Source organism: Camelina sativa, chromosome 4 (genome assembly GCF_000633955.1).
Source record: "Camelina sativa cultivar DH55 chromosome 4, Cs, whole genome shotgun sequence".
NCBI lineage: Eukaryota > Viridiplantae > Streptophyta > Magnoliopsida > Brassicales > Brassicaceae > Camelina > Camelina sativa.
The window spans coordinates 5,413,660-5,426,241 of record NC_025688.1 but is presented as its reverse complement, the minus strand read 5'-3'; the positions used below and the strand labels follow the sequence as shown (position 1 = coordinate 5,426,241).

Below are 12,582 nucleotides of genomic sequence, written 5' to 3'. Positions count from 1 at the left end.
GTGGCACTCGTGCTCCCTAACCTCAAAGGAAAACTCAACGGGATCGCTCTTCGTGTACCAACACCAAACGTATCAGTGGTTGATCTCGTTGTGCAGGTCTCAAAGAAGACTTTTGCTGAGGAAGTTAACGCTGCTTTCAGAGACTCCGCTGAGAAAGAGCTTAAAGGTATACTCGAAGTCTGCGATGAGCCACTTGTGTCCGTTGACTTCAGATGCTCTGATTATTCTACAACCATTGATTCATCTCTCACTATGGTTATGGGAGATGACATGGTTAAGGTGATTGCTTGGTATGATAATGAATGGGGTTACTCACAGAGGGTTGTTGACTTGGCTGACATTGTTGCCAACAACTGGAAGTGATTTTAGTAACCATTTGATTGAAATCGACTCTTGTTTCGTCATGTTTTCCCATTTTTTCTCTTCTCTTATATACATTATGATTCTCAAAATTTCGGGCAAGACTGTATAATTATAGCCATGAGTTATGGATTTGTAATAATGATAAACTCGAAAAAAAAAAAAAGATGTAATAGATATATTACCTGAAGCATTTTGGAAACATTCCCAGCACCATAGATTCTGTGGATACATGCAAATTTTGCAGGATCGTTTGGAGGGAAATAAGGTGCGAAAATACAATCTTTTGGACATCTTCTTCTCAGATATTTGCAGGCAGCACATCTTTTTGGATTCATCACAGATCTTCTCAGAAAGAACACAAAGATTGTGAAATCTAGACAAAGGATTTGGCTATTTGTATCACTTTTCGTTTCCTTTCTTTTTTCCAATTACTCCAACGGCTACTTTCCAGTTTCTGAATGTTTAGGACATTTACTTAAGGTAACACTATTAATGTTGATTTCTCAAAGTGATTAATTACACTAATATTACCGTTGATGATATTACTGTTTAGGCAACATTAATGTTCGCTCCTCAAGAGAATGACTTGCACTAACTTATATTGAATTGATATAACAAACTTATGTTTACTGAAACCAAGACTACGTACCAAAATGCAAAATGTCTTCAAAATTGAGTATATTGAAGCTCAAATTTCTCATACATTTTTAACATAACTGTTCCAGAAAAAAACTTAACAGATAACATGGAAATGGACAATAATATAGAGAGAGAGAGGCAGAGTAAAACAAACAAAAGTTCTCAGTCTTTCTTTTTCTTCAAACTCCAAATCCTTCTTCTTCAGATCTTCTTATACTCCTCAGACTTAATCTGAATCTTCGTAAACTTCCCCATCTGATAATTCATCGAATGTCCTCATATCAAGCTGGTACCGCAACAATCCACCAATTCCACCAAAGCCTCTGCAAAATTGTGACCCTTCTTGGGACTTGTTAGTCACAAACTCAAGCGTACAACCAAAACGTTTATACTCATTAGCAAACCATTCAAGCAGAGGCATCTTCTCCTGAACTTCTAACTCCGCATTGGTCTCTGCATCATGAAAATTGCTTTGATTGTTCTCTTGATCTTTTCCCAAATGCTTAATCACAATTTCTCCAGTCGTGGTGTTCTTTAACTCATACCTATGGATATCCAGATTCTCCCACACTATCAGAGTTTCAACAGCACCCATTTCTAGAGCCTTCAAAGTATCATCAACACCGAAAACATATTTCCCAGTGTCTTGACTAATCTCCTCAAAGTACTTCCCAATCAATTTCTTTTCCTGTATGAACTTCACGTTAGATAGAATCTCAGCAGACAGCTCAATTGCTTGGTTGAAACCATTCTCTCCTCCGTAAGAAACATCAACCACATTCAGTATCTTAGCTTGAAGACGAGGATCAAACAGTTCTGACTGACTTAACTCGGTCTTGAAATCCGCTGAACCAGCAAGTATGAGACCAGAGACATTGGGCTGACTCGTAGCTGGATTAATGTAAAACTGTGATATAAGATCCGGATCACTCCGCAATCTTATAAACAAACGGTGATCAAGAACTGATCAATAAGCGTTGGCGGAAGATGGATACGACGGTAAATGTGGTGGTGTTGCTTTGATTGACTCTCTCAATCTGTGGGCTTGATTGACTCTCTCAATCGGTGGAGAACTAGACTTGTTTGAATCACACAAACAATTCTAACCCTTTAATCTCAAGAATCAAATGAATCTCTCAAATGAAACTTAAAGACAAACTTGCTTAAACAAAGACACTCTTTGGATAAAACAAAACAAACTTGTATATTTCTTAGATGATTGAAAGGTGATTATTACAAAGGACGAAATGAGTTTTATATAGGGCTCTTACAAGAGTAGACTAACGTTCTAAAATGGTAGAAATAAGAAAGAAATCATACAATAAATGCAAACTAGCCTTGGGCAATAATGAAGAAATCCATCAAAATAGAGGAAGTGGTGTCTCCTTTGAATCTGGTAGGTTTAAGGGGATATGTGAGCTTCTCTGGAACATTCTGGTCGTCATTGAGGTGGCCCAAAACGCAGCACTCTTGGTGAGAAAGCTGCTGGATAGTTATTGCCCCAAGTGTGAATGCGGCTATATAAGGAAAGTGTGAGGACAAGGAGATCCGCCTGATCTGGTGCTTGCTGGTGCATGGAAAGATATTAGCTGACTCTCCTATATGGTTAGATGTGCCTCGTGAATGCTTAGATGTCTCTCCTGGTCGCCAAAGTCTGTTTTGCAAGTGATTAAAACAACTCCACTTCTCTGTATTTCCGTGATGACTTAGGTTTCTTAAATAAGTTGATTTGTAGCTTAAATCCTCCTGGTTTGTCTGATATGCTCCAAGAAAGGGACAAATGTCTTTGGTACGCTCGGGTTGGTTCTCTCCAAGAGTCTTGGTCGACTTATTGGTGTCTCCTCCCTGATCCTTGGTTGATGATGACTTGATGTCCCCATCAAACTGAGTGGCAAGTTCCGCAGTTTTCCTCACATAGTTATGTCTCTTCTCCATCCTAAGACGAGCAAACCGGAGCGCAGACTGTCCTCCTCTTCCGTGCTTCTTAGGAAGATCGACAGTGAACTTGTGCAGAACCTCTCTTGTATTCCCACTCAAAGTACCAAACAAAGTTCCATTCCCATCCATAATAATGAAACCAAACTTGTCATCAGACTCTAAAAGCTCGTTCAAAGGCTCCGTGTGGAACTTATTGTCACACAAGTACAAGGAAGCATTGATGGGCTTGAAAGGCTCGAAATCAATCGTCACTTTCTTCTCTTTACCATCATCCGTAACAATGGTTCCAGTGTACAGAACAAGACCATTGGGAGGAACTTTGTTGTAGAGCTTCAATCTCTGTTGAGCGGAAGTAATAGCAGACAAAACAGATTGACGGTTCACACGACTCTTAATGTTTGAGGCGGTTCGATATTCATCAGAAAGCATCTTAGTTACACGAGCTACCTGATCTCTAGGAGGCATGATAAGAGAGATCATACTCGTTCCATTACCTCTAGCGGTTTCAAGACCCTTGATTAGCTTCTTAATCTTCCAAATCTCAATGTTCTTATCTGATTCTTGCTCTGCCATGTTCTTCCCCCCCCTTCAAGCTTAAGACACAGCGCGCGAATCAAAACTACTACTACAACAACAACAACAAAAATCGAAACTTTAAAGCTTGAAATTAACTAAACGAAGCAAAACGAGTTTCGATTGATCTAAGCAGACCCAGATTAAAATTGGAAGTAAAAATCGAAACTTTAACATGCCCAGATTGATTCAATACAAAGAGAGATCGAAAGCTCGAAGATTTACGTACCTGTGTATGTAAATCTCTCTTCTCTGTAAGCGATTCTCGCACCTTCTCGACCCAGAAATGAGTCTCCTTTTAGGGTTTTGTTTTTCACTGGTTTCAACTCCTTTTCACCGAACACGTGACTCTCACGTGAAGAGATATGAAAGTAAATCAGTCTTTTTTTTTTTAACGCGGGACGGACTTTTCTTGCTAAACACCAAAAATTACAGGCTTACAGCATTATATGTGGGCTTGGAATTAACGTTCAAAGCCCATTATAAACGGACAATTGTATTTTCTTGAACTGATATTTTGTTTTTTCCCTAATGCAAAATTAAATTTGCAATTTGGTAATATACTGATTTTATTTTTTTTCTTAGGAGAAGTGTAATTCCTATTTGGTACTATATATGATATTCACTCTGTTCCAAAAATGAGTGTCATTTTAGAGAAAAAAATTGCTTCGCAAAAAATGTCATTTTAGAGAAAAAAATTGTTTAACAAAAAGTGCCATTCTACATTTATAATGGGTTTTTATGCTAAATTTTTTAATTATCCCCTAAACCCAAAACTTATTTTATTAAATGTAAATTATTATTCACTTATTAAATAGGAAAAACACATATAATTTAAGTTTCTCTTAATTTGTGTGAAATGTGTTAAAATGACATTCTTTCTGAAACAAAGAGAATACTAATTAGGATTGTCATTTCTTATACTTGTTATTCGTCCTTGATTCCTTATACAAATATACTGTAATATTTAAATGGTTTAGAAATTAAAACACTAGTCGATTAAAGTGTTAAATAACTGAACTTATATTTGAATAACATGTTGGATCTGGTAACCCCTAAGTTTTGAAATATATATGAGAAAAGATAAGAAATACTAAACGATGTCTTTTTTTGGGGGAACACTAAAGGATGTCTTACTTCACTATTTGTAGCTAAAATGGGCTTAAGGACAAACATGAATTTATATACTATTCCCATTGCATTGTACATTGTAAACCATCATAGGGATATAGAGAGGCTGAAAGAAACCAAAGGAAAGTTTCCCATCAGTCATCACCNTGATGAAATTGGACATCCAAATGATGACTTTTTTTTGGACAAACATATGCTTTGTTCCATTAACATAGAACACAACATACAACATAAGGATCATTGTTTAAGATACAACAAAGAAAAGCAGTGATGAAAGCCAATACAACAAAGAGATAGAGGTAGATAAAGGTCATCGAGATTGTAGACTTGAGAGCTATGAGCCAATTCCTTGCAAGGGATTTGGAACCTGTGAGGTCAAGAAATAATGATGCTTCTTCCATAAATACTTCGATGGATGAATAGATGGCCATTGTCTTGGATTGAAGACCAAACGACGTTGAGGAAGCTAAGGCTGAGAGCATCTTCAGAAAGAAGATGTCTACCCGAAGGAGGGTTTTGCCAAAGGTTTGTGCAAGGTTGTTAGCGGCTTTAGGTTCAGAGGAGAAACGCTTGAAGGTTTTGTGGTAACCCCCACTACAATGAGTTGGGATCATAATGCCACTAATCTCCAGGTTCTTAGGCGGAAACTTCAAAAAGTTGATGAGAAGCAGTTTATCGGGCTCAGGAATCAGGCGAGTTAATGGAGGGAACCTGAAGACACATCGGTAACCACAGTTCCGTATGGACTGGATCATAATGCCGATTGTATTCAAGCTGGTAACTCCAATGGCAGAGACCCTAGGTGATACTAACAACAGGTTGTCTAAAGAAATCTTTAACCAAACTAGCAACAATGGTAATTTACTAACCAAATGCAGTCTTCGAACAAAAGGTTTTATAAATCTACACAAAGATTGGCTAGAGTGGGAGAGATTTGAATTCCGATCGAACCTGGATACACGCGAGGAAAGTTCTTGTGGGACACCTTGTATTAATGGGCTCAAAAGCCTTAATGATCCGAGAATTGATGGGTCTGCTAAAGGAAACCCTAGTTTTCCGGTCGGATGCAGAGGATTGTGCAAGCGGTGGCCGGGTTCAAGCGACATCTGATTCAGGAGGTGGAACATCTCCGACGAAGGGGAGGATGCTGGGTGTGGGTTAATAGCAGAACTGAAGGCATCGAAAGAGAGCACATGGATCTTATGGTCTCTGGTACCCGAAGGCAAGACCAGGATGAGATGGCCGTCGTGTGCCGTCGATGACTCCACCAGGCAGGGCGCAGAAGAAGGTCCAAGAGGATATGCTCCTGCCATCGTCCATACCTGGTCTGAGATCTCTTCTTGGTGAGATGAGAGCCTAGATCTGAAGGTTGTTGGATCTTTGGATACCTTCTCCAGGAAAGAGGTGGGTAGCGAGTAAGAGCTGCGATACTCCAACCAAACGATGGCCTCCTTGGATTTATAATCGGCTATTTGGTGCATGTGGTTGGGGAGAGTTCGAGAGGGGTAAAAGAGATCGAAAGCTTAAATAAAATTAGGAAGAAGAAGAAACAGAGAGTGCAAGAAACAAGAGGGAGAGATCGGGTTATGTCCCGACGCCGGCAAAGTTTTCCTTCACCGGCGTCGGAGAAGAACTTTGTTGAAGATGTCTCGATTCTCGTGTCTGGGAGAATATCTCACATATATGTAAACTTGATTTACTTGTAAAAGTTTAAGCTGTCTACTTCTCCAAATTTTAGTAATACTAGCTAGTTGGAGATTTTAATTAAGGAATATTGATGACCCAAAATATGTCTGTCATCTTAAAACAGTTTTATTTATTTACAACAATACAAAACGTATAAGCGAGACGGTCAAGTTTGTTTAATAATGTATCTTTTGTTTATAGCTCTAGAACCTGTAATAAGTCAGCTCATCTACTTGTTAAATATGATAGTCTACAAACATCTTTTTACTCTGAATGTTTTACACCTCCATGCTAGTTTTTAAACCAGTTGTACAAAGACTATTCAAATTCATTAATATAAATTTGTTTTTTGACGGAAAAAAAAAGTGAGAGGGTCTCTATACCAAAGGCAAATGATTCTATCATACATTGAATTATTAGATAATTCTATAATATGTATGAAATTCCACCAAGACCAGTAAAATCCTATGCTCTCTGTAGTATTTCCTAACAAAATCAATCATCCATGTTAAAAGAAGTTGCATTTAACTAAAAAAGTGAACTCCTAACATATGAACTATGTAACCAAGTCCATAACTGAATAGAAAAAAAAAAACAATATGCATGTTTGTTGGAATATATATATTTGGAAAAAATTAGGAAAAAGAAAGGAAAAAAAGGGAAAATATAGGTAAAAACTAATAATAATAAAAAAAAAGCTATGCGCGTGCGACATAGATTTTTTGATTAAAGAGAGCCTAAATGGACGGTGAAGACACTCATGACTTTTGTATTCATTGAATATGTCGAATATAATGCACCTACTATATATCCCATTACTCGAGATGTGTTTTACATTCATAGTCATATATTTTCTTAGTTAGAAACTTCAGTCTAATTTAATGTACTTCAAAATCATTTGAAGTATATAACAATTTTTCTTTTTTCTTTTTTTTGTGTTAATTAGTTATCGATGATATATAATATATTTGCAACGTCAAGACTCAAGAGTGATTTGCACGAACATGAGTATGTATTTTATTTTTCTAATAATCAATATTGTGATTGATGGATGATTATTATTATATCAAAAGTTAGGTTTCATAGTTCGTAGCCATAAAATTATAGAAGAGAATGTGGCCTTTCCACCAAAGGCTAAGTACTAGTATTATATATTAATAAGTGCTTCTAAAACTCCACTAAAAAATCATTTACAAATATTCTTTTTTTGTTTGTAACTTTTAAGGAAATGAAAAGTTCTTACGTTCATAGTTCTCGTGATGAATATTCTCTTAATTCTGACTTATTGAGCCTTTTCTCCTTCTAAATTTTCTTTCCCAAATTTATACATTTTTTTGTTGATCAACTTGCTAATTTAGTTTTAATAAAAAGAAAAGCTTGCACATTTCACTTTACAGTCTTGTTTTTTTTTAGTTATGCAACTAGCAGTGCGGGATTTGAGCATATTGATATGAAACATTCCAATGGACCCCCACTTTCAAGGAGCTCCACGAAAAATTATTTAGTTTATATAAATAGATATATTTTGGTCTTTGTTAATGTACAAAAATAATAAATGATTGCACGGAAAAACACAAGAAGAGTTATTTGAGAAGATTTAAGGGTGTGAATGGTTGCAGCGGTCAAGGCGGACAAATCCATCAGCAGATTAGACCACTTTTTATTCACCATTTATCAAATACAGTCTGTAGCGGTGTGGTTTAAAGTTAATAAAAAGAAAACCGCTGCAGACCAACTGCGGACCGTTTGTGTACAAATAGAGTTGATCCGCAGCGGTCTGTTGGCCACCCTATTTTTGAGGTGGTCTAAACCGTTGATAGATTTGGCCGCTCTGATCGCAGTCACCATTCGGAGCCTAAGTTGTTGTTACTTCTTTCCAAGATGATTGAAATGTACTCTGTTTTAAAAGCAAGAATTTTGTTTAAACTGGTTTTGCTTTTAATCTATAATTTTACACTACTATAAAAATTAAGATGCATTTTCTGGCAATTCGTATTGGGCCCGGATTCTGTTGGTCCGGCACTGGCAACTAGCATATATATAATAAATGACTAAAAACAACTTAACCAAGATGTTATAAATCCTGAACATGGATTTGGAAAGTACTAAACCATTGCTCGTCAATTCACATACCAAACTCCATTGGACTAATTTAGATGGTGTAATACTACAAGCAATATGTAAAGTAATATTAAACCTCTGAAATTGGACATACATCATCATAACGCTATGGAATAAAATAAAAAAAGGTGATACAATGGCCATCACCTTCTCACATCCACAAAAAGTAGCAGAAGGGAAGCAAAAGGATACATCATGATCTCCCAAAATAAACACAGAAGGAATTATAGTAAACATAAATAATACCTAGAATCGGTGGCGTTATTGACCTAGAACTCATCTGATGACCTCTAGCACCGAAAACCTAAATTTAAATTTTGATTTTTAAGGTTTTATGAAGGGCAAATATTGTCATAGGACCGAGCAACTTTTTGTGAATAATAAGCACCAATATTACTCTTCCTCAAGCAATAGCCAATGCTTGAAGGAACCAAAGGCCCTTGTGTTTTGCCGTACGAGTTCCAACACAAAGCTTGTTGTTGCTGATGAGTTTGTAACCCTCTGATCCCTCCAGAAGGTCTTAGCCTTATATCCATAAGATCCACGCCCATGCATGGCACGTTGTTGCTGCATGCGATACGTACCGGTTGCACCGTGAAGCTACCTACAATGTTGTTGTATTTGACCCCGGAAATCGACACTGCACGAGTCTGATTCTTGCATGTGGACTTGTCGCAGTAATATTGGTCGATTACTATTGGAACCTTCACGTCCGTTACTTGTATGTTCGAAAATGTTAGGTTCTTCACGACCCCCAATCCTCCCTGCAGCGGATACATATATACACGTCATTCACTTAAATGTTTACCATGTAAATGGAAAAACGAATCCGATAGATTAACCATAAACAAACGTTATTCATGTATTATATATTAAAAAAAATGTAATGCAAAACATAAACATTGAACAGAAAGACAGATTAGACTCGTTTACGTAGAAAGACTTGCGTTGTTTTATGGGTTTTCTTAGAAACACAAAATTTTCATAAAAAGCCTCAACTATTTTATCTTTTACTTTTGCATACTTCAATAATATCATATTTTAGATTCATATATTTTACTTGGGGTCAGGGATGACACTATCATTTTTATAAGTAATAATGTCGTCTCTATATTAATTATAAGATGTACCTGCCAAGTCTTAATTCGAACACCGGCAAGAGTGTTCTGTATAGAGATATCCTCTACAATGATATCAGAAACACATGCCACACTCTTATCTTTCCCTAGTCCACCTATGCTGTGATCACACAAACGAAAACAAATACCATAAATAAAAATCAGTAAAAATTGAAAAAAGTAATATACTGATTACTAAATGGAAATGTATTATTAAATATAAACCTGATGCCATGGCCAGGGCCACAATTGATGTGGTGGATATGAACATTGGAGGAGCCGGTTTGGATGGATACACAGTCATCTCCTGTTTAACAAGATTAAAATAGAAAATTTAGAGTTAAATCCTCCCCAAAATAACTGAATAGTATATAACTATTATAATAACTTTTTGATTTGTGATTAGTATTTTAAACATTTAGAATCTCTGGTCCATGTAACCTTTCTTAATTCATATATTAAATATGAGTTATATAGATTAAAGAGAAGAGAGCCTTTTCATTCTGCATGCTTGCTTGTTTGCATAAAAAGTTAGTTTGGTGACAGTTATACCGTTATTAAGTGTTATCTTTTTTATTCAGCCAATGATGTCTTTTCCTGTTTCATGTCCTTATTCTATAGTACTTTTAAAATTTTACATTATCTTTGTCGTCCTGACTTTTTTTTCTTTCACTTTGGCGTCTACAACGTGACAACCACTATGTTCAGTGATATAAAAAGATGTATTGTTATAGTCTTCTATATATGTATGTACACATAACACATGTATTTCCAATTGCATATATAATGGATATAGAGTCGCATAAAACTGGAACAATGGAACGCTATAATGATGAAATAATTCAAAATCTTAGGTGTCGTGATCATATGAAAAATTCAAAATCTATGGAATTAAATATAGTTAATGAATAAAACAAATAAATGGAATTTGAAGTAAGAGAATATGAATTACCACAAGCGATGTTAGAGTGTTGAATCTCGACGTTACGTGTGTTCTGGAGGTGAATACCGTCGGTGTTAGGGCTATTCTCCGGCGACGAGATCGTAATGTTGTTGACTTTGACTCCGTCCGAGTCATCGAACTTCAGATGACACAGTGGGCTGTTCACGATGCTTATGTCACGGACCGTCACGTTCTCACTTGCATAAAACCTAAGTGCCTATACGTATACTTCACTTAAGCCATCAATAAATACTTTACGAAACTTAAGTTAAAATAAAATTATTTTTAAAAAAATAGACTTAATTACGCACCGTTGGTTTCATTGGTGGGATATACTTTCTCGACTGAAAATAGGAAACAAATCACAAATAAAACTTAAAATTAATCTCAAAATACAATTTCAAAAAAATATATATCAAACGAACATACAGCAAAACGTTTTAAATTCTTTTAATCTTGATTGCAATTATAATAAAATATTGTATTTTTCACTCTCTCAGTATAGTGATCTAATTAGTATTTTAAATTAGCATCGAAATCAAAATAAAGCGTACCTGAGTCTGATAAGTGTCCAAGTTCCACCAGTTAGAGCCGCGACCATTAAGAGTCCCTGAGCCTTGGATGATCACGTGACTGACCCATTTGAAGTTAAGCCACTGAAACAAGTTTGACTTAGGCCACGACCCTATCTTCTCCGGAGCCACTAAGGTCCCTTCTATTTGAATCACCGTATCATCCTTGCACGGACCTTGCAGTGTCACTGCCTTCACTAAAAACTGTTTCCCTGCCGGAATATCCACTTTCCCACCGGCCACTTTGCAAGCCGCCTTCCACGCTCCGACCAATGCCTGCCCACCTCTCGATTAGAAAATGTTTTACACAAATGGCAAACGAAAACGAAATGCTTGAAAATATATGGACGACGTACCTTTGAGTCGTCGGAGAGTCCATCACCCATGGCACCGAAGGAGAGAATGTTGAAAACGCCATCGTGGGTGGACGGGTAAGGAGCCGGTGCGGGAGAGCCGGAAGGGGTAGTTTTGGAATGACGACGGTGTTTGGATTTGATCTTCTTGACGTGATGTTTACGACCCTCGACGGAGATGGTGGAGATGGCGGCGGCTACGATAATGACACCGAGCAGCATTGCTAAAAGAGGCGAACTCTTTATTGTCTTCATATTTTATTTCTTATAACTTTTTGTTGTGTTTAATTTGATTATTTGTGTTGGTGTATTGTGTGAAAGGCATTAATTGGATACAAGAAAGGTATTATATAGCAATAGTTCTACTGAATCGACCCTTTCTCTTGTATTATTTTCAGAAATGCCCTTTAAAACTCGAGCAAAAAAAGACTAAGTAAATATATGACCTACTTATATATCTAAATAGGCTGTAAATCTGATTCTTCCTGAAGTAAGGTGCTGATTTTGACATTTACTATACATCCAAATTTTCTTTTAGCAACAATGAATGAAAAAACTCATGCATGCAAGTATGCAACAACCACAGTTTAATTTATGTTATTGCACTTCTTCTCCTCCTAACTTGGCACTCATTTATCTACGAAATCTAATGTACTCCTAAACTTGGGACGCATTATTTATCTACGATGTGTGATATTAAAAGAACAACAAAATTCATTTCTCGAGAGACTTTTTGCACATGTATCTTTAAAATTGTGAATTGACTAGTGCAAAATAAAAATACTTCTATTCGCGTCACAACACTTTCATTTTCGGTATTAGTAATTAAATATAGGTATGGAACTCAAAACCAATCGGTAAAAAATGAAGAGACCAATGTTATTATATATATTAGTCAAATTTGTCAATGTCTCCATGTGGGACGATTCGAATACTTGGGTCATATATCTTGCAAATATGGTTCTCCATGCCAATTTATTTTTAAAAGTTCACTGGATTTTTTTCTTCAAACATACATTTAGGTACAGTCTAACACATCTTAGAATAAAATATATTTGTCAAAATCTACACAGACAACTGCAAAACCAACGTACGAGGCACTTAATTTCTATCTTTCAACACTTTTTCATAGGCTTAAAATACAT

The 12,582-nt window shown here is 36.4% G+C and overlaps 3 protein-coding genes across 5 annotated transcripts; 1 reads left to right on the top strand and 2 right to left on the bottom strand.

Annotated features, from left to right (window-relative positions):
- LOC104783553 (glyceraldehyde-3-phosphate dehydrogenase A, chloroplastic-like) lies at positions 1–576 on the top strand (the record flags this gene model as incomplete). Its single annotated transcript, XM_010508698.1, has 1 exon — positions 1–576. A coding segment is annotated over one exon (363 nt), but the record flags the coding sequence as incomplete, so codon positions are not given.
- On the bottom strand, positions 1,194–3,851 carry LOC104779873 (eukaryotic peptide chain release factor subunit 1-3). 3 transcript variants are annotated; one of them, XM_010504292.2, is made up of 3 exons: positions 3,743–3,851; positions 2,887–3,565; positions 1,194–1,909 (listed from the first exon to the last, which is right to left on the bottom strand). In XM_010504292.2, exons 2-3 carry the CDS (start codon positions 3,511–3,513, stop codon positions 1,229–1,231), a joined length of 1,308 nt encoding a protein of 435 aa, XP_010502594.1. In that variant the 5' UTR covers positions 3,514–3,565; positions 3,743–3,851; the 3' UTR covers positions 1,194–1,228. The 3 variants fall into 3 exon arrangements, with proteins under 3 accessions (XP_010502594.1, XP_010502595.1, XP_010502596.1); XM_010504293.2 differs by having other exon boundaries at positions 2,887–3,562; positions 3,743–3,844; XM_010504294.2 differs by having other exon boundaries at positions 2,887–3,533; positions 3,743–3,837.
- Positions 8,536–11,739, bottom strand: LOC104779872 (polygalacturonase At1g48100-like). Its single transcript, XM_010504291.1, has 7 exons — positions 11,441–11,739; positions 11,067–11,360; positions 10,824–10,856; positions 10,522–10,729; positions 9,795–9,876; positions 9,582–9,690; positions 8,536–9,215 (listed from the first exon to the last, which is right to left on the bottom strand). The coding sequence occupies exons 1-7, from the start codon at positions 11,690–11,692 to the stop codon at positions 8,784–8,786; spliced, it is 1,410 nt and encodes a 469-aa protein (XP_010502593.1). The 5' UTR covers positions 11,693–11,739; the 3' UTR covers positions 8,536–8,783.

What these genes read in the sequence shown, in the direction of transcription:
- LOC104779873 (XM_010504292.2), bottom strand. Translation starts at nt 3,513, where the DNA reads ATGGCAGAGCAAGAATCAGATAAGAACATTGAGATTTGGAAGATTAAG. An exon ending in CTGCGGAACTTGCCACTCAG is followed by an intron (nt 1,910 to 2,886) that starts TTTGATGGGGAC and finishes CTTATATCACAG; the next exon opens with TTTTACATTAATCCAGCTAC.
- LOC104779872 (XM_010504291.1), bottom strand. Translation starts at nt 11,692, where the DNA reads ATGAAGACAATAAAGAGTTCGCCTCTTTTAGCAATGCTGCTCGGTGTC. An exon ending in GACTCTCCGACGACTCAAAG is followed by an intron (nt 11,361 to 11,440) that starts GTACGTCGTCCA and finishes AGAGGTGGGCAG; the next exon opens with GCATTGGTCGGAGCGTGGAA. An exon ending in TTCGAATTAAGACTTGGCAG is followed by an intron (nt 9,216 to 9,581) that starts GTACATCTTATA and finishes TATCCGCTGCAG; the next exon opens with GGAGGATTGGGGGTCGTGAA.